Source organism: Manis javanica, chromosome 12, assembly GCF_040802235.1.
Source record: "Manis javanica isolate MJ-LG chromosome 12, MJ_LKY, whole genome shotgun sequence".
NCBI classification, from domain to species: domain Eukaryota; kingdom Metazoa; phylum Chordata; class Mammalia; order Pholidota; family Manidae; genus Manis; species Manis javanica.
The window spans coordinates 77,284,403-77,309,868 of NC_133167.1; the positions used below are offsets into that span (position 1 = coordinate 77,284,403).

General features: G+C 51.1%; 1 protein-coding gene and 1 long non-coding RNA gene across 2 annotated transcripts; both read right to left on the reverse strand.

The window, feature by feature from the left end:
• Positions 1-14,414: 14,414 nt before the first annotated feature.
• Positions 14,415-20,080, reverse strand: LOC140844844 (ral guanine nucleotide dissociation stimulator-like). Its single transcript, XM_073217768.1, has 8 exons — positions 19,868-20,080; positions 19,338-19,344; positions 18,904-19,280; positions 18,463-18,566; positions 17,963-18,029; positions 15,686-15,807; positions 15,474-15,577; positions 14,415-15,109 (listed from the first exon to the last, which is right to left on the reverse strand). Exons 1-7 carry the CDS (start codon positions 20,078-20,080, stop codon positions 15,493-15,495), a joined length of 975 nt encoding a protein of 324 aa, XP_073073869.1. The 3' UTR covers positions 14,415-15,109; positions 15,474-15,492.
• Positions 20,081-20,181: 101 nt separating this feature from the next.
• LOC140844784 (uncharacterized) lies at positions 20,182-23,250 on the reverse strand. Its single transcript, XR_012123280.1, has 3 exons — positions 22,437-23,250; positions 21,506-21,696; positions 20,182-20,522 (listed from the first exon to the last, which is right to left on the reverse strand). It is a non-coding gene; the product is annotated as an uncharacterized lncRNA (long non-coding RNA).
• Between the last annotated feature and the right edge of the window lie 2,216 nt (positions 23,251-25,466).

The following is a 25,466-nucleotide window of genomic DNA, read 5'->3' on the forward strand; positions in this document are numbered from 1 at the left end:
AGGCGGGACCCGCGGCGGGGCGGAGTGGGAGAGGCCGCCGGAGGCCGCGCTTTCAGAATTAGTAGTGTTCATGTGTGTAGACTCTCTTTTTTTCTTGGTAAGTCTGGCTAGGGGTTTACTATTTTATTTATTTTCTCGAAGAACCAGCTCCTGCTTTCATTCTGTCTATTGTTTTACTCTTCTCTGTTTTATTTATTTCTGCTCTAATCATTATTATGTCCCTCCTTCTCCTGACTTTGGGCCTCATTTGTTCTTCTTTTTCTAGTTTGGTTAATTGTGAGTTTAGAGTGTTCATATGGGATGGTTGTTCTTCCCTGAGGTAGGCCTGTGGTGCAATATGCTTCCTTCTTACCACCGCCTTCGCTGAGTCCCACAGATTTTGCCTTGTTGAATTATTGTTGTTATTTGTTTCCATATATTGCTTGATGTCTGTTTTTATTTGGTCATTGATCCATTGGTTATTTAGGAGCATGTTGTTAAGCCTCCATGTGATTGTAGGCCATTTCGTCGTCTTTGTGTAATTTATTTCTAGTTTCATACCCTTGTGGTCTGAGAAGCTGGTTGGTACAATTTCAGTCTTTTCAAATTTTCTGAGGCTCTTTTTGTGGCCTAGTATATGATCTATTCTTGAAATTGTTCCGTGTGCACTTGAGAAGAATGTGTATCCTGCTGCTTTTGAGTGGAGAGTTCTGTAGATGTCTAAGGTCCAGCTGTTCTAATGTGTTGTTCAATGCCTCTGTCTCCTTACTTATTTTCTGTCTGGTTGATCTGTTCTTTGGAGTGAGTGGAGTGTTGAAGTCTCCTAAAATGAATGCATTACATTCTATTTCCCCTTTGAATTCTGTTAGTATTTGTCTCACATATGTAGGTGCTCCTGTGTTGGGTGCATAGATATTTATAATGGTTATATCCTCTCGTTGGATTGACCCCTTTATCTTATGTAATGTCCTTCTTTATCTCTTGTGACCTTCTTTTTTTGAAGTCTATTTTGTCAGATAGTAGTACTGCAACACCTGCTTTTTTCTCCCTGTTGTTTGCATGAAGTATCTTTTTCCATCCCTTTCCTTTTAGTCTGTGCATGTCTTTGGGTTTGAGGTGAGTCTCTTGTAAGCAGCATGTAGATGGGTCTTGCTGTTTTATTCATTCTGTTACTCTGTGTCTTCTGGTTGGTGCATTCAGTCCATTTACAATTAGGGTGATTATCAAAAGATACGTGCTTACTGCCGTTGCAGGCTTTCGATTCGTGGTTACCGAAGGTTCAAGGGTAGCTTCTTTACTATCTGACTGTCTGACTTAACTCTCGTATTAGGCTATTATAAACACAGTCTGATGATTCTTTATTTCTCTCCCTTCTTATTCTTCCTCCATTCTTTATATGGTAGGTGTTCTATTCTGTACTCCTTTGTGTTTCCTTTGATTGCTTTTGTGGATTGTTGATTTTATTTTTTTGCTTTTAGTTAGTATTTGGTTGGTTTGCTTTCTTTGTTGTGATTTTATTTTCTCTGGTGACACCTATTTAGCCTTAGGAGTGCTTCCATCTAGAGCAATCCCTTTAAAATATCCTGTAGAGGTGGTTTGTGGGAGGCAAATTTCCTCAACTTTTGCCTGTCTGGGAATTGTTTAATCCCTCCTTCAAATTTAAATGATAGTCATGCTGGATACAGTATTCTTGGGTCAAGGCCCTTCTCTTTCTTTGCATTAAATATATCATGCCATTCTCTTCTGGCCTGTAAGGTTTCTGCTGAGAAGTCTGATGATAGCCTGATGGGTTTTCCTTTGTATGTGGTCTCATTTCTCTCTCCAGCTGCTTTTAAAAGTCTGTCCTTATCCTTGATCTTTGCCATTTTAATTATTATATGTCTTGATGTTGTCCTCCTTGGGTCCCTTGTGTTCACAGATCTGTGCACCTCCATGGCCTGAGAAACTATCTCCTTCCCCATATTGGGGAAGTGTTCAGCAATGACTTCCTCAAAGACACTTTCTATCCCTTTCTCTCTCTCTCTCCTTCTTCTGGCACTCCTGTAATACAAATATTGTTCCGTTTGGATTGGTCACACAGTGCTCTCAGTATTCTTTCATTCCTAGAGATCCTTTTATCTCTCTGTGCCTCATCTTGTTTGTATTCCTCTTCCCTAGTTTCTGTTTTCATTTGTCGTCTCCTCCACCGAATCTAATCTGCTTTTAATACCCTACATTGTGCTCTTCAGTGATTAGATCTCCTTCCTAAAATCTTTCCTGAGTTCTTGAATATTTTTCTGTACCTCCATGAGCATGTTTATAGCTTTTATTTTGAAATCTCTTTCAGGAAGATTTATTAATTCAGTCTCAGTCCTTTCTCTGGTGCTGAGATTTTGCTTTGAACCAGGTTCCTTTGACGTTATATGTTTGTATGTGGCGCCCTCTAGTGCCCAGAACCTCTCCTCTCTGGAGCTGCTCACCGAGTGGAGGGATGTCCCGGGTCTCAGGGGGAGTGGTGCTGGTGCCCTGTTCCATGAGATCCGCTGCTTTCTCCAGGTATATGCAGTCTGCTGCAGCCTTGTTTCCTGGTGCTCTTTCAGGACTAGTTGTGTTAATTATATTTTCGTATTATATGTGGTTTTGGAGGGGGTCTCTGTCTCACTTCTCACACTGCCGTCTTTAATCCAGTCTCAGTTTTGATGCTCTGCCTAGAACTTGGAGTTATGACTTGTTAAATCTGGATGGCTCTGTTGGTTGCAGTTAATTTACTGTCAGGAGAGGAGCTACTATGATATCTGGGATTTACCTCTCCGCATCAGGGTGAAGAAGTAGTAAGATTCTTAACTTATTCTTTAGCAGATAGACAATAACTCAGCCCACCTTGCGAACTGGGCGGGCGGCCTTGAATGATATGCTCCCCGACCAAGACGCCGGTATCCCAGGGAGAAACCAGAGCACTAAATTTCGTGTGTTAAGTTGATTTTAAATATTCAGGGACCCCTTAACAAGTCCACACCGTTAAGCCTTTATAGGGTCCCCCCAAATCCTCAACTGCCTATAAAATCCCTAGGCAACACACAACTATGGGCTCTCTTGACCCCTCCTGGCGCCGTGAGCCAGGAGATCTGTCCTGTCACTGTATCTCTCACTAAAAGCCTCTCCTATGTTGGCTTGGGTGTTCTCTTAAGTTCATTCTTCCCGTCCGCAGACAAGAAAAACCCCAGCATCATTTTGGGTGGCTCGTACGGGATAATGTGGGAGGTGAGTTATCAGCATCGAAGCCTGCCTTTTCTTTCACTGTCTTTATAGAAGCCGTCGGTGGCACACAACATCGGATGCCCGTGAGGCACTTAAATGGAACTAGCCCAGTTGCATTTTACTAGAAAGTTGTCCATTTCTTGTAGGTTATCCAGTGTGTTAGCATATAATTTTTCATGGTATTCTCTGATAATTCTTTGTATTTCTGTGGTTTCTGTAGTGATTTTTCCTTTTTCATTTCTGATTCGGTTTCTGTGTGCAGGCTCTCTTTTTTTCTTGATCAGTCCAGCTAGGGGTTTATCCATTTTGTATATTTTCTTGAAGAATCAGCTCCTGCTTTCATCGATTCTTTGTATTGTTTCATTCTTCTCGGTTTTATTTATTTCTGCTCCAATCTTTATTATGTTCCTCCTACTGCTGACTTTGGGCCTCATTTGTTCTTATTTTTGTAGTTGTGGTAGTTGTGAGTTTAGACTGTTCATGTGGGATTGTTCTTCTTTCCTGAGGTAGGCCTGTATTGCAGTGTACTTCCCTCTTAGCACCGCCTTTTCTCTGTCCCACGGATTTTGCGTTGTTCAGTTATTGCTGTCATTTGTCTCCATATATTGCTGGATCTCTGTTTTTATTCGGTCATTGATCCATTGGTTATTTAGGAGCATGTTGTTAAGCCTCCATGCGGTGGTGGGCTTTTCGTTTTATTTGCATAAATTACTTCTAGTTTCATACCCTTGTGGTGTGAGAAGCTGCATCATTTTTGGGGGCTCGTCCGGGATAACTTCCGAGGTGAGTATAGGCATCCGAGCCTGCCTTTTCTTTCACTGTTCTTATAGAAGGAAGCCATCTATGGCACACAACATCGGGCGCTCGTCAGCCACTTAAATGGGACTAGCCCGGCTGCCGATCTCAAAGTCTCGAGTGACAGGTTCCCCTGCGTCTCCCTCAGTGGCTCCCCCGTCTCCCTTGGGAGCCGGGAAAGTCACCTGAGTGGAGGCCAGGATTCCCCTTCAGAGGCATCTCCTTGGATGCGAGGGACTGAGGAAGGCCGTGGGCACCTGCGAGAGTCTAGGCTGAGGCTGTGCTTCAGCGGCTTCTCAAAGGCCCGCTTGTCTGGAATCAGACCCCGACAGCCCGACTGGGTATCCATGAGGAGTGTCTCTCTTTCTGTCTGCCTGACTTCCAGCCTGCTTCTCTGGGCCGCCTCAGCCTCTGGGTGAGGCAAGGGTGCTGTTTACTTCCTTTACTCGCTCGATGTGTGCCTCTAACTTCGTCAGTGCCACGGACCCCGATGCTCAGCACCGCAAGGTAGGAGATCTATGCTTCGCTCTTACTCCTGATGAAATGCTGTACTTTTTATCTCATAAAAATATGTCCGGTTTGTTGAAGAATGCTGTTGGTGTTTTGATGGGGATTGCGTTGATTCTGTAGATTGCTTTAGGCAGGATGGGCATGTTGATAATACTAATTCCTCCTAGCCAGGAGCATGGATGAGTTTCCATTTGCTAGTGTCCTCTTTAATTTCTGTAAAGAGTATCTTGTAGTTTTCAGGGTATGGTAGGTCTTTCAGTTCCTTGGTTAGGTTTATTCCTAAGTATTTTTATTCTTGTTGATGCAGTTGTGAATGGAATTGTTTTCCTGATTTCTCTTTCTGCTACTTCATCGTTAGTGTCTAGGAAAGCTACAGGTTTCTGTGTATTAATTGTGTGTCCTGCAACTCTGCTGAATTCAGATATCAGTTCTAGTAGTTTTGGAGTGGGGTCTTTAGGGTTTTTCTATGTACACTATCGTGTCATCTACAAATAGTGACGGTTTGACTTGTTCTTTACCAATCTGGATGCCTCGTATTTCTTTGTTTTGTCTGATTTCCATGGCTAGGACCTCCAGTACTATGTTGAATAACAGTGGGGAGAGTGGCCATCCCTGTCTTGTTCCTGATCTCAGAGGAAAAGCTTTCAGCTTCTTGTTGTTAAGTATGATGTTGGCTGTGGGCTTGTCATATATGGCCTTTATTATGTTGGGGTACTTGCCCAGTATACTCATTTTGTTGAGCGTTTTTGCCATGAGTGGATGTTGAATTTTGTCAAATGTTTTTTTCAGCATCTGTGGATATGATCATGTGGTTTTTGTCCTCACTTTTGTTGATGTGGTGGATGATGTTGATGGATTTTCTAATACTGTACCATCCTTTCTTCCCTGGAATAAGTCCTACTTGTTCATGATGGATGATCTTTTTGATGTATTTTTGAATTTGGTGTGCCAATATTTTGCTGAGTTTTTTTTTTTTTTTTTTTTTTTTTTGCTCAGAACCACTTTTATTTTTTGTCTTTTCAATATAGCAAGTGTTTTTCCCAGTATACCTGCAGCACACACAAATATATATATATATATATATATATATATATATATATATATATATGCATAAAGCATAAAGTTAGATTTGTCCTTTAGAGAACACACAAAATACAAAATATTGCCATTGCAAATCTGAACTGTTTTCATCTGGAGCATATAAAATGCACCTGTTTTTTATATGCACCTGTTTTTTTTTTTTTGCACAAGGCTCCCCTGATCTTAATGAGGTGGCCAATTGGAGTTTGTCTCCTCTTCTCTGTGGTCCATTGATTTCAGCCTGTACGTACTGATTCTAGACTTCCTAGGTGGTTCACAAAGAGCTCAGGTTAAATTAACTTGAGGACAGTGTTTGAAAATGCAGAATTACTCACACTTTTTTGTGCCTGTTATTAAGCATTGTTTCCAGAAGATCGATCTTTTAATTACAGTGAGCTTCCCTACTGGTGGCTCTCAGTAACAAGAAGTGTATTGTGTGAGCTGACTGGAAAAATAAAGAGAAGGAAAAAAATCCTTTATAGCACGTTGCCTTTGCAAAAGTAACATCTCCAGGGTATTGAATAGAGTCTGGTCTTCACCAGCCTATCTAAGGTTGGTCCTATAATCTCCATGGAAAACTTACCTTCCTGAGTTCATGCTTGATAGGAAGCACTTATAATAGATACATGCTGATACTTATTGCGTATTTGTTGTGCAATGGGAATTGTGCTAATTATGTTAAATTGTATGCTATGAGGTTGGCTCTGTTATCCTTCCCTATTTTAGAAGTGAAGAAACTAAGGCTATTCACCAGTTAATCTGTGGCCTTATAACAGTAAGTGGAGCTCTATGTTAAATTTAGCTCTGTCTCACCACAAAGGTAATGGTATTAACTCTGATGCTCTTCCTCCCTTCCTCCCTTCCATTTATTTTTATTTTGTTATCATTAATCTACAGTTACATGAAGAACATTATGTCTACTAGGCTCCCCCCTGAAATGGTTTCTTGAATCCTTTAGAATTCAGGAAACAATCAATTATGCGTATGCGGGGCCTGAATTTATATTTATTATATGTATGTTTGTTAACACGCAGGCTTTCAGGTTATGGCATAGCGCTGATTTTAAATACGGTATTTCATGGCTTTACGTTGTAGAAGACTTCACCAAAGGTTTTTATTGCTGTTTTTGTTCTTGTCTGAGGTATTTGTGGCAATGAAAAAACTTAATGCTAAGGACATGTATTAGGGTTAAAAAGTCCAGTAATTAGGCATGTTTTGGTGTGAGTTACAGCCTCCCTTGGCTCTGAGTGGACCCTGCCCAGCTGGGACCACACTGCTTTGTTGCGGTCTTGTGGATGACATTCCAGTGTTCCTGGAATGTTCCTTTAAGGTGCTTTCTATTTCTGTGCATGTCATTTTGATACCTTTGATAGTTAGTTATACTGAGAACATAGTTTAACAAAATAAAAATAAAGCAGAATTTGGATTATTAAAAACAAAAGCTTTAAAGCATGGTTATCACAAGCCGTGAGAATTCCCGTGCCCACACTGTAGTGTTTGTTGGGGGGGTGTCTCCTGTTAGAGCGCTGGTCCCCGCACCACCTGTCACCTCCGTTTTAGAGACTGCCCCCTCTCATGATCTTTCTCGTCTGAATTTTTCACAGTGGCATCTAGCTCTGAAGTAAATAGTCTTCATCTGTTCATCTTAGTTGAGCTTCAAGCTACTTAATTAGTATAAATATTAAAGTTTGTGCCATGCATTCCTTAGCGTGACTGGTTTATTTTGAGCTAACGGTGGAGGATAGGGGAGATAGAAAGTAAAATGGAGAAAATGTTGCATTGGTACGGATGATGCCGCCTTAACGCTGAATGCTTTTTTCCACTTAAACCACGGGAGGGTGCCTGTTTGAAGTCAGTCTGCTTCAGAATTCATTGCCATTAGCTTGCATGCTTTCTAAGTTGTAGTTCTAAGGAAAAAATCTGAGGTGTATGGTTATTGTGCCATGTGATTCCCCTGAATAGAGGACATGTTCTTGGGTTCTGTCAGATGCTGACTGTATTCATTCCAAAAATCCTACTTACTTCTTCTGTGATGAAATTATGGAGATACTTTAAACAAAGACAAGCCCTTGATGGCTTTGGTCCTTAGGCTAGCCATAGCTGAGGTTGCTTCTTGTGCAATTGGCCATTCAGAGCCCCAAGTTAGACCTCGTTCACACTGCCCGCCCCCATTTGTGTTTCAAATAAGTATTCGGAGAGGTCTGGGAGGAGGAGTAATGAAATCTGAGAGAGAAAATGAAGTGTGACAGCATTTCAGAATCTAAGGAAATGCACCCGCAGGTTCCTTCCCTGAGTTCTTTGTGCCCCTTAACTGTGTAAATGCACGCTGGGATTGGAAATGGGGACACCACCCCCCACCGCCCACCCCCCTGGGTCATGCGCCCTTACTAAGCTTGTTTCTGGGTGGCTTGCTGGGACTTTCAGGGACTCACTTTAAAAAATGACATTGAATTTTATGAAGCAAACTTTGACGTCTGTGACCTGCCTTTTGCACAAAAGGTCCCCTCTCCCGGTGAGGTGTCCCTGTTCCTACGGGCTGCTATTCTGTTACTCTGGCCTGAAGCGAGTTAGCAGCCAGCTGAGCTGCGCCAGTTACATCGCCGGGCCGCTGACAGGAGCGTAGTGACGTATTAGAGCATGTTTATGTGCAGACGAACTGGAATGGCACTAGGACCGTGTGCCTGTGTCGGCTTAAACACTGGGATTTTATGCCCCTTCCACCTTCCATCAGCTTGTAGCTGTTGGATTTTACAGTTACTCATTCGGGCTACAAATAGAGTAACAGTATTTTTGTTTGGCCAAATGTGGGGTGTGACCTTTGACATCGTGCTTGGCTCTGCCTGGGGATTTAAATTCTCCAGTTTAGGTGGAATTTCCTGCTTTGTTTCCTCTGATAAGGGAATACATGCTTTGGCTCTTTCCACTAGAGGTGGAGGAAGACAGGAAGAGTACAACTGGAACACACAGAGGGTATTCATTATTTTACTGGGTGTGATTCAGTTGGCGGGCTTTTCACGGGAGTGTGAACCTCCTGCGGTCGTTAGTTCCGCATACTAAGAAAGCACTGTAATCATACTCAGTTTTCTTTGCTCTGTATCTAATTTTTGACCAGTCTGCCGGGGTAGGGAGGACAAGTCCATGCCTTTTCGTGGTGCCTTTGGTGCCCAGGTTCTTGTTCACTGAGCCGAAGAATGAACTTCGCAAACACTCAAGGTAGGAGAGCAAGGTTAGAGGCTTTAATTTAGAGTTAAAGTGATTGGACAGAGCTCCTAGCTCATGCCAGGAGGGGACCTGAGAGTTCGTGGTTGGCTCGTTGTCTAGGGGATGTATGCGCAGTTGAGGATTTTCAGGAATGGGGGTAAAGGGCTAGGGGTGCAGACTTGTTGAGTGGTCCCAGAATGCTCATTTTTGATGAGTAACAGAAGAAATTTGCTGCTGTGATTCTTTCTCAGGATAGCAGTGTCCCTCTGGGAGCATGTCAATTAAGACCACGTGCCCTGCCTGCAAGGTGGGCTGGGTGGTTCCCTGTTTGCTAAAGTGTGTTAAGAATCTTACTTCTTAACTTTTTGAGATGTTTATACCCTGGCTTGTTTACTAAATGAATTTTTGCTCAGGTTGCGGATTACTTGGTTAGGATCAGAGAAGGAAACACAGCATATAGGTACAGTTACAAATAAGCTGGGCCTTTTTGCAAGCTAAGGTAAATTTTACAGTGTCATGATCTAACTGATACAGAGAAGTCACAGGTTATGCTGAGATACTCTTCTTCATCTGCAGAACACTCAGACATTCCAGGCCGAGTTGCTCCCTGAGCTTGAACTGATTTTCACTGAAGATTGTCTATATTCCACTCTGGTATCTTCACCCTAGAGAGTTAGTGTGACTGACTGTGTAATGCTTATCACACAGTTTCCACTAGGGACTTCTTTGCACATTGTTACATTGTTCTGACTGTAATGATGTTGCTCTGCTTTTTCTCCGGAGGCCCTCACCCTACTCTGCCTAAACCCACGGCCCCTTGTCTCACCAACACCAAATTCAGAACGGTGCTCTTACCTCTAAGTAACTCTTGTTATTTTCCAGAGGCCTCCTGGAACATGACAGAGGAATTTTTTCTCCTCATTAGGGAAAATTTGGCTAATTTGGCTTACATTTATCTCATCTATAATTACCTGGAAAGCACTGTCAAAGGAATAATGCTAAACTTTATTCAGTATTTTACATGACAGATATTTCCAAATATCCTTATATCCAATGTCTTACTGTAAGTTCTCCTCAGCTCTTTAACCATTGTAAATTGCAAGTCTTTTGTCATTTATAGTTTCTTATTCCTAAACTGGTAAAGAACTAGATGCCAGCAGCAGTGCTTATCTGGGGGCGAGGTCGTGTCTGTTACAGGCCCTCGCTGGCTCCCCACACAGCTGGTCAAACGTTATCACACAGCGGTCAGCTCCCAAAATGAGGGTGAACCCTCCCCCACCCCTCAGAAGTCTGCCTCCCTCGGCACCCAACATCACCTACAACTTCAGTTAAAGAGAGAAGGGGGAGAGCTCCCAGCTATGCCCAGCGTTTTGCCCTGAGGTTTTTCCAATCTTTTCACCTTTCTTCCTGTTTGCTGGTTCTGTGATCTTTCTCCTGCCTTCTCAAACCAGATTTTTTCTGAAACGTCACTACTGTGCTGTTTTGGAAGAAGTATCTTACGTTATAAAAAATGGCCTGAGTTCCTCAAAATATATTACCTGAGCTGGGACCGTGCCGGCTGGCAAGGGATCCCTAAAGCAGGTACTGGGCACGGAGCCCGCGGAGGCATAAGCAGCCATGGAGACAGAAAACTGACGCCGCCTCTCTCTCACCCACGTGCCTCACATCGCCCTGATTGGCCACGGAGGATGGCTGGCTAGCCAGAGACGGGTAAGATCCCTCAAGGGAGGAACAACCTAAGATAGGCACAGTCGCAGAGGGGCCATCAGGAGAGAACTTGGGGGCCAACAGAGGTGAGGCGCAGATCCTCACCGCCCCCCGACTCTGCAGAGGCCTGAATCTTCACCATCTCCGAGCAAAGTCTCCTCCTCCCATGGCTGCGTCGCTGCCCAGGCTCAGCTTGAGACAGGGACCCTGGGCTTAGACACAATAGGGTGAAGGTGAGGGCCTCTGGAAAAAGCAAGGCAGAGTAATTACAGTCAGAGCAGTGTGACTACGTGCAAGGAAAGCCCCTAGCAGAACTCTGTGTTAAGCATTATGCACAGTGAGATCAGTTAATATTCCCCAGGTGAAGGAAAATAGTCTGTGTTTTTATTGTGCTAATTGTTTGTAATCATGTGTAAGATTTACTTTAGCATGCTAAAAGGCCCAGCTTATTTTTTTAACTTTACCTATATGCTGTTTTTCCTCCTTCATCCCGTAATCAAGTAATTTGCGGTCTGGACAGTTAATGTAGCAAGCTAGCCCAGCCATGAACAGCATAGTAAAGACAAGAAAGATTCTATCTTAAAGCTAAGATTGCATTTTAAAACCCAGGAAGTTAAGAAGTAAGATTTTTAATGTCCTGCCAGTGGGTTTCAACCCTGGGCAAGTTCACTACGGATTCAGTGTGAGGAAAGAAATGACAGTAAAATGTTCTTGGGGTGAAAGGGTTATATACCCAACTTTATTTCCACAGTGGCAGGTCAATCACTAACATCCCATCCAATCAGAGCGAGTCTGCATACAGCAAGTCCTCTGGGACTCTGCCTACACAGCCATCCCACACAACCATCCTCTGGGGCTCTGACCTCAGCGCTGCCACCACTCCAGCCTCTGCTCTGCTCTCCTGCAGCCTCGCAGCCGTGTCACCGTGTCACCCAGAGCACTGGGTGGAAGCTCTTTCTATAGAGTCAATAGCAACATATTGCCCAAACACGTGTAGTGAGCTAGCCGACTAGGCCCAGGTGAGAATCCTGGACACAGGAACTTCCATTTTATCCACACTTAACATACTCTTTAGCGAACATACAATAACTTAGAGGTAAGGAAGGCAGTCTTAATTGATATGCTCCCACATGCATCCCACATGCATCCGAGCAGTGCATTTCTTGTGTTAAGCTAATTTTGCAGAATTACCCAGAGGACTGATAAGAAACTTCATGTCTCATCAAAGAAAAACATCTTGAGACCACTTAACAAGTCCACACCCCTAGCCCTTTGTCACATTCCTGAGAAATCCTTAAAAGGGGGAACCGCCAACCTTTCAGTGTGCCTCTCTCTCTGAGGTAGCCCACACTACTGTGTTCCTGCCCTTCAATTCTTGGTTGCGGCAGGGACAAGAACCGAAGAAGAGACACAACGCCCTCTCAGCAGGAGTCCCAGGCCAGGGGAGGGATGGGGGAAGGAGACTGCTGGGAGGGCAGGGAGAGAGGGGTGCCCCAAGCATGGGAACACAGAGCTTGGAGAGTGAAGAAGGGAAGCCTGGAGGAAGAACAAGGAGAGAATGGCAGCAGCTGGGGAGGGAAGCCACAGAGCCTCAGTGGTAGTGAGGAAGGGACTGTGGGTGCAGACCGAGTAGGGGGGCCTCCGGAATAAAACCCCTACTGAAACTCCATATGAAACAATTAAGCAAAGTCAGTCACATTAATTCTCTAAAGTAATACAAGCATTCTTCTGTGAGATTGATGAAAACTAAAAGCCCAGGAGTAACTTGGCCTGAAATGTTTGAATATCCCCCAGATAAGAAAATACCTCAGCATAGCCCATGTCTTTATTGTGTCAGTTAAATGACACTATTGTAAAATTTACTTTAGCCTGCTAAAAGGCCCAGCTTATTATCTTTAACTTTACCCAGATGCTGCTTTTCTTCCTCTAGCCCTAATCAGACGATTTGCATCCTAGGCAAGTAATAATGGCAAGTGAGCCCAGTCACAAACAACATAGTAAAAACAGGAAAGATTCCAACATCAAGATAAGATTGCATTTTAAAACCCAAGAAGTCAAAAAATGGGTTTCTTAACATAGCACACAATGACTCAGCCTACCTTGGGAGCAGGACCAGGCAGTCTTGATTGATATGCTCGCAAACCAAGAAGCTGCTGTTCTGGGAAAGAATCAGAGCAGTAAATTTCTTGTGTTAACTCTGCAAAATAATCTGGAAGACTGATAAGAAATTAACTGTCTCTTTAAAAATAAGCATTTGGGGGCCATTTAGCCAGTCTGCATCCCTACCCTTTGTTTCTCAACCACCTGTAAATCCCCTAGAAGACGCAGAAACCCAGGGCTGTCTTGAGCCCTCCGGGCAGGTGCAAGCCAGGAGCTCTGCCTGCCTGCTTCATCTCTAAATAAAAGCCTCGCACTTGCTCTCCTACCTTTAGTGTTTCCGAAGTTCGTTATTCGACTCCGTGAACAAGAAATCCAGCATTAGCTTCTCTGAGGAGCCCGAAGATGGGGAGTCCCCAGAGCCCCGTGCCTGGGCACAGAGCCGCACACCTGGTGCCAGAGGGCCGTGCCATCTCCACAGCACACATCGGGTGGGGCAGGTGCATTGCAGCCCATAGTCAGGGTGGCCACGCAGCCGTGTGAGCCTGGTGTTCCAGCAGCAGCAGTCCAGGGCGTGGCATGCTCTGGGCACCTGCACACACCGGGGCAGGACGGACTGCTGACCTCAGTGACCACCCAGCAGTCCCAGGGCTACTGCTTTGTTTCTGGGCCCAGAAGTTCATCTCTCTAGGGTTGAGGCTGGTGGGCCGTGCAGGAAGACAGGTCTGACCTGGGCCACCGACCTGCCAGAGGCCCATGTGCCCTTCTTCTGCCCAAACCTCCTTCCCTATGTGGCCGGGGAGCCTGAGGTCATCCCTGGGACCACCGTGCAGGCAGATGGCTCTGAGGGTGCTGTGGGCAGGGCCAGGGGGAGGAGGGTGGCCTGGGTGTCCTGATTTTACCTCCTGTCATCCGGTCACCTGAGGCTGTCAGTAGGGCCCACTTCCACTTCTCCAGTCCCCAGTCTGGGGCTCCACCTGCAGCATATGGCCTGGAGACTGTCTCCAGCGTGGAGCCCCCCAAGGGGGTATTTGTGCTGATCCTGCAGCTCCCCTGCAGGCCAGACCTCCCCTCCTGGGAGAGTGAACACATCCTGAGAGCCCTGGGAGAGCATTATGGGGAGAATCAGAGCCAAGTGCCTCCACTCAGCCTCCCCAGCCTTTTGTCACAGACATCAGGCTGCTCAGCCAGGAGCCAGGAGCGGGATACCAGGGGCCTCACACCAGCCTGGCCTGGGGATGGACGGCTGAGGGGGGCACCATGGGGGAGGACTGGAGACCTGGGAGCTTTGGTGGGTGCTCTGAGGTGTGAAGCATGGAAAAGTTGGGCTTACAGAAAGGCCCTCAAAGGAAGGAGTGCACATCTTGGAGGTGCTTTGAGACCAAGTTCAACATTTTTTGAAAAGGAATTTCTTGGAATGTGTGGGGCAGCTGTGTGTCATTAAGTGGGATGGTGCTAGACCGGTGCCTTGCAGCCCTGGGATCTACTTGGGTTATGACATCTGCAGTGGTGTTGAAGACGTGAAGAGACACCCCGGGGCGTCTGATCATAACCTATAGAGGTCGGGAAGGAAGGAAGGAAGGTCCAGTTTCTGTTGGACTGCCCTCCCCAGTGTTGCCAAGGTGTGCCAGCCTGGGGCTTAGAGCGCCCCGCTCTTCCTGAGCGAGGACCGAGGATGGAGGACAACCTGGCGTAGGTCAGGGCCCCCCTGCGTCATAGAGTTTGAGGGCTGGGGGTGGGGTGGGCTGGGGCACACGATGTCTGCAGGAGGGGCAGAGCTTTGAGAAGAAAGAGCAGTGTGGTGGCAATCCGTTCATTTATTACATTCTGCACAGGATGAACCCAACCCAAACCTCTGACACAACACCTAGACCACACTGTGCCTAGGGAGGCTATTTCTCAGGGATGAGGGGAGGGAGTTGTACAGGGGCTCTGCTGGGAGCATGTCCCGGGACCCTGTGTCGGCCGACCAGCCCTGCAGCCTCGGATGCCTCTGCTGGGCGCCCAGGGGGCGGTGGTCCCATAAAGCACTGCGCCATCTCTGTGTCCATCCTGGGAAAGGCTGGCCATGGTGAGGATGGGCCCCAGCTCTTCCTGGACCGTTGTGGCTACGACTCGGTGGCTGATGGCACCCAGGCAGCAGTTGGCGTCATGGTGGGAGGCCACCTACTCGAAGGGGAAAACCCTCCACACGGTGGGGTTGCTCGCCTTTGTCCAGCGGGCCACGAGCAGAGGGTAGGACACAGCACGAAGGCGGCCAGGTTGGCAGTGGCTACGTACAGGCCCTTGAGGATGCAGCGGCAGCATGGGGAGATGCCAAAGTCAGCCAATGGAGGAGGTGCCAGAGCACCTGCCCCAGCAGAGGCTCAGGATGAGCAGCGGGAGGAAGAGGAGCAGGAAGCAGACTAGGGTCCTGGGGTGCCGGGTGCCTCCTGTCCAAAGGGGAAGCTCTACTCCGCACACAGCCAGGATACCAGCTGGGTCGTGGGCCCGATGACAGCAGCTACAGGGCCACGCAGGTGAACAGAAGAGGCAGGTTATCCCAGGTTCCCCCCATTATCCTGCTTCCACCCTGTCCTCACTACCCTCTTTGCTCCTGGCCCTGTGCAGAGGGTCCTGTCAATCACCGTCACCCGTGGGGTCCCTGTCACGGGGAGGCTCATGAGCATCACCCACTCACAGAGGAGGAAATTGGGTCCCAGAGAGGGAGGGGAATCACCCTTGAGCCTGACAGGACTGTTCCGCAGTGGAGCAGAGTCCCAGCCCAACCTGTCTTTAGTACTTCCCCACACCCAACATGGCCCAAAGCTTCCCTGAGGCTGGGGAGCAGCCCACCCCTTGCGAATGGCCCCAGGCCAGAAACTTACCTGGCTCTGGCCGCCAAGTTTAAATGTTATGGGACCTGAAGAACAAGAGTCCCTTTGTGCTGGCCCTCTGTCCTGGGGCCTCCAGCTGGCAGGACAGGGTGTAGCTGCAGGACAGAGGGGCACCTGTGAGTCCCTGGAGCCACATGTCAGGGGCCCTTCTCCCAGAGCCTGCCAGCAGGTGGAACCCACACGTGATTCCTGCCCAGCCTCACCTCTCCTGCTCATCCAGGGTCTCCACGGCCTGAAAGAAGGACCTGAAGTGCTCCTCGGGTTCCAGGTGATGCATCTTGGCCATGTGCTTGTATGTCATGATCTCACGTACGATGGAACATTCCTGGGGCAGAGGAAGGACAGGATGTGGACAAGGAGGGGCGTGAGGAGTGGGGCAGTGGGATGGTCCCGGAACTTTGCTCATGTGGAAACCCACCTTCCCTCCAATGCCATCCAGCCCTGCCTGTTCCCACTGTTGGGTCTCTAGCTGCTCCTCCAGGAAGGCTGTCTTGATGCCACCGTCACCCCCCACCTGACAAAGCCTTGAGTGTCCTCAGCCCTGGGTGTGTTAACTTTCTCAAGACATGTTATACCCAGGAGTTGGGCCGGACAGGGTCCTACCCAAGGGCCCTGCACCACACCTCCCTTTCTGTGGCGGGGTGGTACAGTAGCGCAACTCTGCCTCTCTCATCCCATCAGCCTGGAAGGCAGCAAGGCAGCCAAAGTGAATCAGAAACAGCCCCCTGCACCCAGAACAAGGCCCAAACCTCCCCACCCTTTCTCAAGTTGGAGGAGCACTGGGGCCCTCCAAGCGGCAGGCCTGCCAGAAACAGCACCCAGACCTAGGCCAGGATCTGGGGTACCGAGGAGGGGGGACTGGACTGGGGAGCTGAGGCCAAGCATCCCACTCAACTCTCTCTGATGACACAGGGAGGCGTAGGCCTCAGGCAGGAAGGCATGGCCAGCACCCCCCATGTGCTTCCTGCCTTGAAGGAGCAACATCCCTCCCCCTGGGCAGGGCCTGAGGGAGAGGCCAGTCCTGCTCAGAGGCTGCCCCCTGTAGCCCTCAGCCCCATCTGCCCTGGGGCCAAGACCAGGACTTAGGGGGGGTCCCTCTGGCAGTCCTCTCCAAACAGCCCAGCTCCTGGGCTGTAAGGGAGAACCCCCAGGAGGCGGGAATGCCTGGTGCTGAGAGGTACGGCTCACTAGGGTCTCTCTCCTCCTCAAAGCTCACCATCCTGACCCCTGTGCCCCTCTGGGCTAACCCACATCATTATGTTCCAGGGGTTTGTCTAAAACCAGCAGGCCGGCCGTGAGAAATCTGAAGAAGGGGACCATGCCCTGTGCCACTGGGGTGGGGAGGTGATGAGTCCCCGCCTGTTTCAGAGGCGGGCTCCCAAAGAGCCTTCCCTGAACCCCTCACTCGCAGCCCCTAGCTCCACTTGGACCACCCTGTGCTGCCTCCCACCCCTACCTTCGCCTTGCTCTCCCCTCCTGTCCCGCCAAGGCCTGGCTTTTGGCCAATCCCGAGACCTGTGGTCCCTGCACCTGTGCTCCAACTCCTCCCTGTAGCCAACTGCTCTCGCCCTCCTGGTCACCCCAGTGCTGGCAGTTCACGGCTGGTGGCAGCAGGAGCAAGTGCAGGGTCGCCCCACCACCCGCAACCCTGGGCAGGTCATTTTCACCTGCTCCTCCCTATGCCAGAGTTCCCAGGGGTCCCTCAGCCATTGCCTCAACATGGAGGTCACCTCCTGCAAGGTCCAGGACACTCAGGTGCTCATGCTCCCCTCCTACATGGCCTCCCACAAACCAGAGCTTGGTTGGTGGATGCCTCGCCCAAGTCTCCTGGTACTATGCTGTCCCCACCTCCAGCAGGCTCTCAGCCCAGGGCGATCGCAGCTCCAGCACACACTCAAACTCATGGGTGTCCTTGGGCTGCGGACGGCTGGCCTGAGAGGCTTCCTCACCCGCAGAGTGTCAGGGGAGTTCCGTCTGCCTCCCAGCATGCCCTGAGCACTCACTGTCACCTGGCTATCACCACGGCTCCCCTCACACGACCAGGTGGGATGGGCATAAAGCTGAAGGCCATCTTGTGCTCCCTGGACCTTGCTCACCTGGGAGGCCCACACCCCAGGGTGACAACCCTCCATGACCAGATGAGCCTGAGTCCTCAGAGGGGCAGTGATGGGCTCAGGGGGCCCTGGGGAGGGGCCGACCTTGCTCAGCCATAGGCCCCACCCCTGTTGCCAACCCAGCGCCAGCCCCAGCCCTGACCAGGAGCCTGTCCTTTGGGTCCTTACTGAATGTCAGGCTCCCAGTCAAGTGGAGGCATGGAGGGAGACACCCAGGACACCTTGGGGGCCAGGTGGAGCCTACTTCTCCCATCAGCTGCCCCCTCTCACCATGCACACCTCGAGTCATCCCCAAGGCTTGGCCACAGCACAGGAGAGGACTTGCCCCAAGGATCCCCTCTGTTCAGACCTCTAGCCTCCATTTACCGTAAAGAGCCACTTCCGGTTAAGCCACTTCTCCTGCATAAGCCTCTTATGCATCCTGGAGATCTTCCTAAGGGGAGGAGAGAGGAGGGAGACATGTGGCCAACAGGTGGGCCAACAGGTTGGACCCCTTTTCCACTAGCCTGCATGAGCCTTTCCTCCATGGCTGTTAGACCTGGGGAATCTGAGGCCTGCAGTTCTCCTGGGGGCGGATCTGCTTTGGGGACAGGTGGCTGTCCTTGGGGCAGAGACCTCCTGCTACAGAACACATGCTGAACATCTCCCATTGGCTTCAACCCACACCTGACAAAGAAACCCGATTCCTGAGGGGGAACCGCTGGCCTAACCCACAGGGGCTCTGAGAGCCCGCCATCCTGTAAGCCCCTGTCCCCAGGGTCTGCAGCCTCCCAGGAGCCCCAGCCGACTGAGGGGACACTGCCAGACCTAGGGGTGGTGTCTCTGGTCCACTCAGGTGGCCTGGTCCCAGGGACAGGAGTACCTACCAGGAAACATGACCCCAGGTGCATTTGAGACGACCCACAGCAGGGCTCTGCAAGGCCAAGAGAATGGCATGGAGGGATGCAAAAGTCTTGAGGTCCAGACACTCCTGGGTGGGAAGACTGAGCTGAGAACGCAGCCTGCTTCTGTGCTTGTGTCCCCCTATGAACCCCTGTCCTTAAGGAGACAAACACCCAGGGAGCCCAGCGCACCCAGGACCTGTTGAGCAGCCCTCCTGGGTGGAGGACTGTATCTCAACCCAAGGAAGGGGCCAGGGATGGCTGTCCCACTCCCGGGGCCTGCAAGTCCAGGTCAGCACGCCCCTGGCAGGAGGGGCCCAGGGTCCGTGCGGGGTCAGACCTCAGGAATCCATCCTGAGAGTTGGCCAAGGAGGGGAGCAGGTCCCAAGAGGCAGGATGGACCCTGGGGGCTGTCCCATGGCACACCTTGGCCACCCGGATCCAGAACTCCACCACTTGGGCCCTGTCCTGGGCCGTCATGCTCGGGGCCCCGAGGCAGGAGGAGATGACGAAGTTAGCCACGTCATCAAATTTTCTGAAGATCTTATAGACGGTGGGGGCCAGGTGCAGAATGTTTCCGTTGTATGACTGGCACCCAAAGTAGGTCATGCAGTTGGTCACTGCCCCCTTGGTGAGCAGCTCCTGGGGATGGCAAGGAGGGTCATTCAGCTGTGTCCACGTTGCCCCTGGCCCCAGGCAGTTACTGGTCAGATCTGAAGCCCAGGCCAATGAGGAAGTGGTGTGAGCCTTGTGGCAGTCCAGGCTTTGGACCCCATCCACTGAGGCACCCAGGAGCGGATGCACTGAACGCCACAGTGGTGGGGAACAGAGGGGCTTTGCGCACAGGCATCCTCACTCACCTCCTCCCTGCAGCACAAGGCAGCACAAGGCAGCTCACGCCTGCCCATCCTGGGGCATCTGCCTCCCATTCTGTCACCCCGTGGATCCCACTACCCACTCAGGTGCAGTTTCCTCCCAAAGAACTCCAACCAGGCCTTTGTTGGTGTCTGTGTCTCCCATGTAGTCAGGTACATGGCAGGGGCCTCTGAAGTGTGGAGGCTGTGCAGCCTGCCAGGCCAGTGGCCTGAGGACCTAAGGCCCTGGCAGCACTTCCCTGAGCACCCCTGCACTACCCTGCCCCTCCTCCCCCTGCCAGGCCCTGCCCACCTTCCCTCCGCTATTCCTCATTGGTCTGCAAGGACCCCTATATGCCAGCCCTACTGTCCCTGTGGTCAGTGAAGCCTTGGGGGTGAGGAGAGTTTCTAAGGGCACATGGTGGGAAGCTGGGATGTGGGCCCAGATCACAGGAGTGCACATCAGGGGACAGCAGGTCTGGGGCAGCCCATGGCACAGGAAAGGCCCACCCCCACTTTGAGCCCGCTGTGCTCACCGCATACATCAAGGTCAGCTGCTCGGCCACCAGGCGGTGGGGGAATGCCAGGATGGTGGGCTCCTTTTCCCCTGACACAACGTGGGTGCTCACAGCACAGGGCCTGGTGGGCTCTGGAGCTGGCTCTGGCACTGCCAGGCCCGATGCCATTCTGGCAGGCTCCAGCTCAGGGCCCGTCACCGGAGCTGAGGTCACTGCTGGGACATCGTCCATCTCTGCAGGGTCTGGAACAGGTGACACCAGCCTTAGCTCCAGAACAGGGGTCTCAGGGAGCTCCTGAACTGGCTCTAGCCACGAAGCCGGCCCTCCCCGTGTCTCTGGAGCCTGCTGCATCTGCCGTGGTTCTGGAGCAGGCAGGACACAGAGAAAGGGTCACCCCAGGGCTGATTCCCCACACTTTAACAATGACAGAAAAGCCCTCACTGCCTTGAAGGCAACCCCAGTCCAGGAAGCCCACCCTAGACGGTCCCCTGGCTGCAGCCCCTCACCTTCCAGCTCTGCCACAGTGGGCCCCAGGTGCTCCTCCTGGACCAAGCAGTGGAGGGCTTGGCCCTCCGGGATAGATGAAAGCTGGGTGCCTTGTACAACGCTGGTCACATCACCGGGCTCCCAGGCTTGGCGCCTAGCCCGGCCCATCCCATGGCTGGGGGAAGGCCTGGGGTGGAAGAGTGAGAAGCCTGGTCTTCCCAGCCACACTGCCCTCCTGGCCCACCCTTGTGTGGGCCTGGCCGCTGTGTAGTTCCCTGCCTGTCCAGGCATCTGCCCCTCCCCCTTCCTGACCCTGTGTGTCTAGCCTGGGACCCCATCCTTTCCCATCCTCCCAAATAGGAAGTCCCCAGTCATCAGCCTGCCTTTGGGAATCCAAAGATCAGTGACCTGCTGGTTTCTGCTGTGCTCCCCCTGCCCCAAGCCCCTAACTCCTGCCCCCCATTCTGTGCAGATGGGCAGTGTCCCCTCTGGGCCCAGTGAGTGCTCACATTTCCAGTTCCTCATCTGGCCCCTTGTCATCCCCTGTGTTGCACGAGGAGGCCGTGAGAGCATCTCCCGTGATGCTCCCCGGCCGTGACCTGTGGTTGATGCCTGAAGTGACTGTCCAACTCCACCCGGGACAGGGTCCCAGTATTGTGTCTGCTTCCTTCACTCAGTTATGCTAATAGTCCCCAAAGGGCCTGCACAAAGTGAGTGCTTCCTACCTATTGTTGCTGAAGGAAGTCCTACCAGAACCTTCCCAGGTACCCCTCTGCTGCCCTCAGAGGTCCCTCATGTGGCCACGGTGAGGAAAGGGACTGGTCCCAGCCACAGGGAATTGCAAGTCTCCATTCCAAAGGCTGTTTTCCATGTGCTTTTCCAAATTGATTCCCCTGACGGGTGAAGCCAAAGGCTTTTCATCGGGTATAGAGAAGTAATAGCCCCAAAGTGGCCCTGCTTGGCAGGTAGTCCTTTCTATACCGCCAGGCGCCAGGGGAGCCCCTTTAGGGCTCCTCCCGTGTTCCCCATGGGTACCCTAACAGGTTGATCACCAGCCACCCTGCCTGTCAGAGGAGCACGCTGCAGCTCAGACACATGTGGGGACACTCAAGACACACAGAGGGCTGTGGGCAGAGGCCCGACTTGGCCGAGAAGGGGATGGAGGATCACCTGGTGGCCTGCTGGCCTGTGCTGGACTGGTCAGTGTCTTCAGGAGGGAGTGAGGACTCAGGAGTGCGCCAGCTGATGTTTCTGGCTGGCTCCACTCGTGCCGTCCTCATTCTCCATTTCTTCCTCACACCTGTCCAGGGAGCCCTCCGCCTGTGGACCTTATTCCCACGGAGAGTTGACTCCTCTTCATGCTGAAGGGGGCAGGGGGCATATCGTCAGCGGGAAACCCAGGAACCACCAGGACGAGGGAGGTTTGCAACTCACCCAAGAGTCCCCAGCCCTCTGGGGTGCAATGAAGGAGAGGGAAGGGGTGCCCCCAGGGAATGAGATGACAGTCCCGACTGTCAACCACTCTCGTGGGGAAGCCCTGGGAGGGCCCTGGCAGGCCGCCAGATTTGGAACGGTGTCCTTGGTGTAGACAGCCTGCCCCAGGTGTAGGGAGATGGAGTAGGTGAATCCATCCACCAGCTCCATGCTCCCCATGGTGGATCTCCGAAAAGCTAGTGCCTAGTAGCTTGGGAGGTGCCACCTGGGGCTGCCTGGACCTCTCCTCGGGGAAATGTGGGCCTCAAACCCTGCTCCTTACATCAGGCACACAGGGCCATCTGCATAGGACTCGTCCCTAAGGGAAGGAGAGGACACCCCCTAGGCTCAGGACTAACATGTGGGTGGAAGTACCTGGTCCCAACACTCACCTCCATGTCCTGAATGATGAGAGCAGAGGTGTGACACTGACTGCCCCACCAGGGGGCCACCACCTCACAACATGCTGGCACCCAGGAATGGCCCCCCTCCTCCCCAGCCTTCAGTCCTGCCGATACCGCACACCCACCACACACACACAGAAGGGGCGGAGGGGAAGGTCATCCCGGGATGGGTCACACTTGGGGCCTGGACCTGGTGTGGCCCACTCTGGGCTGCCCTGTGTTACCTCGGGGTTCCTTGGACAACACAGACAGAGGCGTTGGAGGTGGTCTCTGAGCCAACGCCCACAGCGAGCAGGAAGACTGTCCCTCTTTGCTTCCCTGACTTCCATGTCTTCAGAAGGCTCTGCACAACAAGACCGTATGTTGCTCTGTCGAGCGTCTCTGGTCAAGTGAGCAGGACTGGGGTCTGTGACCAGGAACTGGGCACCAGGTCACAATTCAGGTTCTACTGGGCGTGTCATCAGTGATATCACTTCCTGAAGGTTTCATTTTGTGGGCCCCTCCCTGCATTCAGACTCATCCACATGCCCCTCTGGGCTGCTGACTGCCCATCCACCTGGCCCCCTTGCCATGCATGACTACACAAATCTCCACCAGAGCCCTCCCCTCGCTCTTTGGGTCCCAGGGTCCCAGCTCTTAGGAGACGAGCTTAGCTGAGAGACGAGCTTAGCTGAGACCTCTTTTTCTCACCAGTTCCCTGTCCTGCTGAAGCCACAGTGCCTCCCAGGAGCTGCCCAACATCCCAACCTGCACAGGCAGGGTCATGCCAGACATTCTTCCCTAGGGACATCCTCAGGGATATACGGATGACACCTCCAACTCCTGGGGGCTGGTGTCACACGTGTCTGACGCACAGACTCAGAGATGGACGAATGCCAACCAAGCTTGGCATGGAGTGTGGAACATCACGCCAGTCAGGCCCGATTCAGGCCATGTGAACTTGGGCAAGTCACCTCCCCTCTAGGCCGTTTTCAGGTGTGTACCTTGAAGGGGTGGCAATGAGAGGAGATGAAGGTGTTCTCATCTATTTCCAAGGCATCCAGCTTCCAGAGGTCTCTGTTATCTGAGGACCATACCCCAGTGCCTCCTGTTGGCATATGTGGTGGGCAGCCTGTGTGGTGAACCCAGTAATCCCTCCTCCTAGAAAGCACATACCCTGTGACCACTGTGTGGCATGAATAGCACAGCCAAGGGGATGTGCTGTCTCAGCCACATTTCACGACAACCAGTCAGTCACTTCCCCACTTTTCATGCTCTCCATCCAAAAGGGTCCTGATGCAGCCCAGGGCAGTGAACTTGGGAGCCCGTATGTGTTACGGCTTCTACGCATGTATTGTTTCAGACATAAGGGAGTGAGGTTTGGATACACTGAGAAAATGGATACGTTCATCCGTTTTGTTCATGGTTTGGCTTATTTAGGGAACAAATGTTATGGTTAAGATTGCAGAATAGGGACGGAGCTACTAGCTCATGTTCAGCATCCAGCTTTAACCACTTAATAGGCATTTGACTGTGGGTGAGTCACCGACCTTGTTAGCATGGACCTCAGTTTCTCCACCCGTCCCTTGGCCATCATCATAGGATCTTGTTTACATGAGGTCACAGAGAGCATTGAAGGAGTTACCCTGGAAGAAGGCTTGGAAGTCCTGGCACATCACAAGTGCTTCATCTAGTTAGTATAAATCTATTGTTACATTCCTCTACCCTGTGTGTAAACTCCAGAGGGCACAGAGCTAAGGGGTCAATGCAGAATTTCCAGAACCTCCCACCTAGCCTTAGTCCTTGTTAGTAAAATTGGTACCCAATCCCCACAACTCTGATTTAAAAATGGCGACCGTTGAGTTTCAGTTTCCCATAAATAAGTTCAGCCTTCCCACTCATGACAACAGAACACCTGTGATGCAGACCAATCAAGTCCCCACCAGCTAACCCTAATGACTCTGTAGCCAATTTAGCTGGTGCCAGTGCCTTAACAGGGTATAAGCCAAAGCTCCCCAGCCCACGCTGCTACCCTCTCTCTCTCTCGTGGGCAGCCACCTCACTGCCGCTAAATAAATCTCTTGGTTCGGATATCCGCTTCTCGGTGTGGTTGTCTCTTCCCTTAAGGAATCCAGCAGTCCTTTTAAGTCCATTTACAGATCAATGGTTGTAACCAATGCAGGGCCTTGCAACCTCCAGGACAAGGGGTGGAGAGGAAATGGCCATTCTCTCCTCCCCTCCATTCCTGGTGTGTAACTGGTCTGGCATCTGGCAAAGTTCCTGCTAGAAGAGGTGTGGGTAGGGGAAGGACAGCATCAGCCGTGGCTGGAGGAGTCTGATGGTGCTGAGCCTGGCTAGCGACTGTAAGAGATAAAAGTCTTTCTCCTACCTGCCCTTCCCCTTGACTGATTTCGGTTTCGCACTCTCATAGGGTGACTTGCCCTGGCCTGGGAACATCTCTCCCTCCAATTCTATATCCGTCATAGTTGGCAGGATCTGGTGAACCTGAAATCGGTCCTCATGGTTCCCTGTTGGTGTGGACTGCTCCTACAGATGGTGTGGAGATACTTAGTCCCCTAGAGGTGGTGGGTATGCTTCTGGGGACCCCTCTAGGGGTGGCAGGGATTCCCCAGGGATTCCCCTGTGGATGGTGAGGCTTCACCTGGAGATGCCACAGTGGGGATGGTGTCTGTGGCAAAGTGCCTCCTGGAGGAGTGGGCCTCTCCGCAGAATCTGGGAAAAATGGGGGGTGCTGGAGGCAGTGGAGTCAGCCCCATGTAAAATCAGGGACTCGGAACTGAGTGGCCATGATGGTGGCAGGAAAAGTGGGGTGGTTGTTTCTTGCAGCATTAGAAAGGGTTACTAACTGAGAGAAATACCCTCCAGTGGCAAGTGTCCAGGAAGATGAGTTGTGGGGTGGTGTGAGAAGGGAAAGAAAACAGGTCACACTGCTGAGAGACACAGTGGTGGCACAGGAGGGGACAGCACAGAAACAGGAGATAGAGAGCCCGTGGGTGTAGGTGAAGGAAGGGGTGGTGCCTTCGAGCCCTGGAGACAGCAGAGGAGACAGCAGGGTAGGAGGAGCCGGGGACAATGACGGGGTGGGACCAAGGACAGGGTTGTTGCTGAGGCTGCCGCCTGAGGCTCCAACCCTCCCATATTGAAGGCATGCCCACTTTGTTAGGCAAATAAAGATGCAACAACCGGGGTTCCTCACTGAGTGGAGCAGACCCCACCCCACTGTCGAGCACTCCACGCTCCGCACCTATACCCAG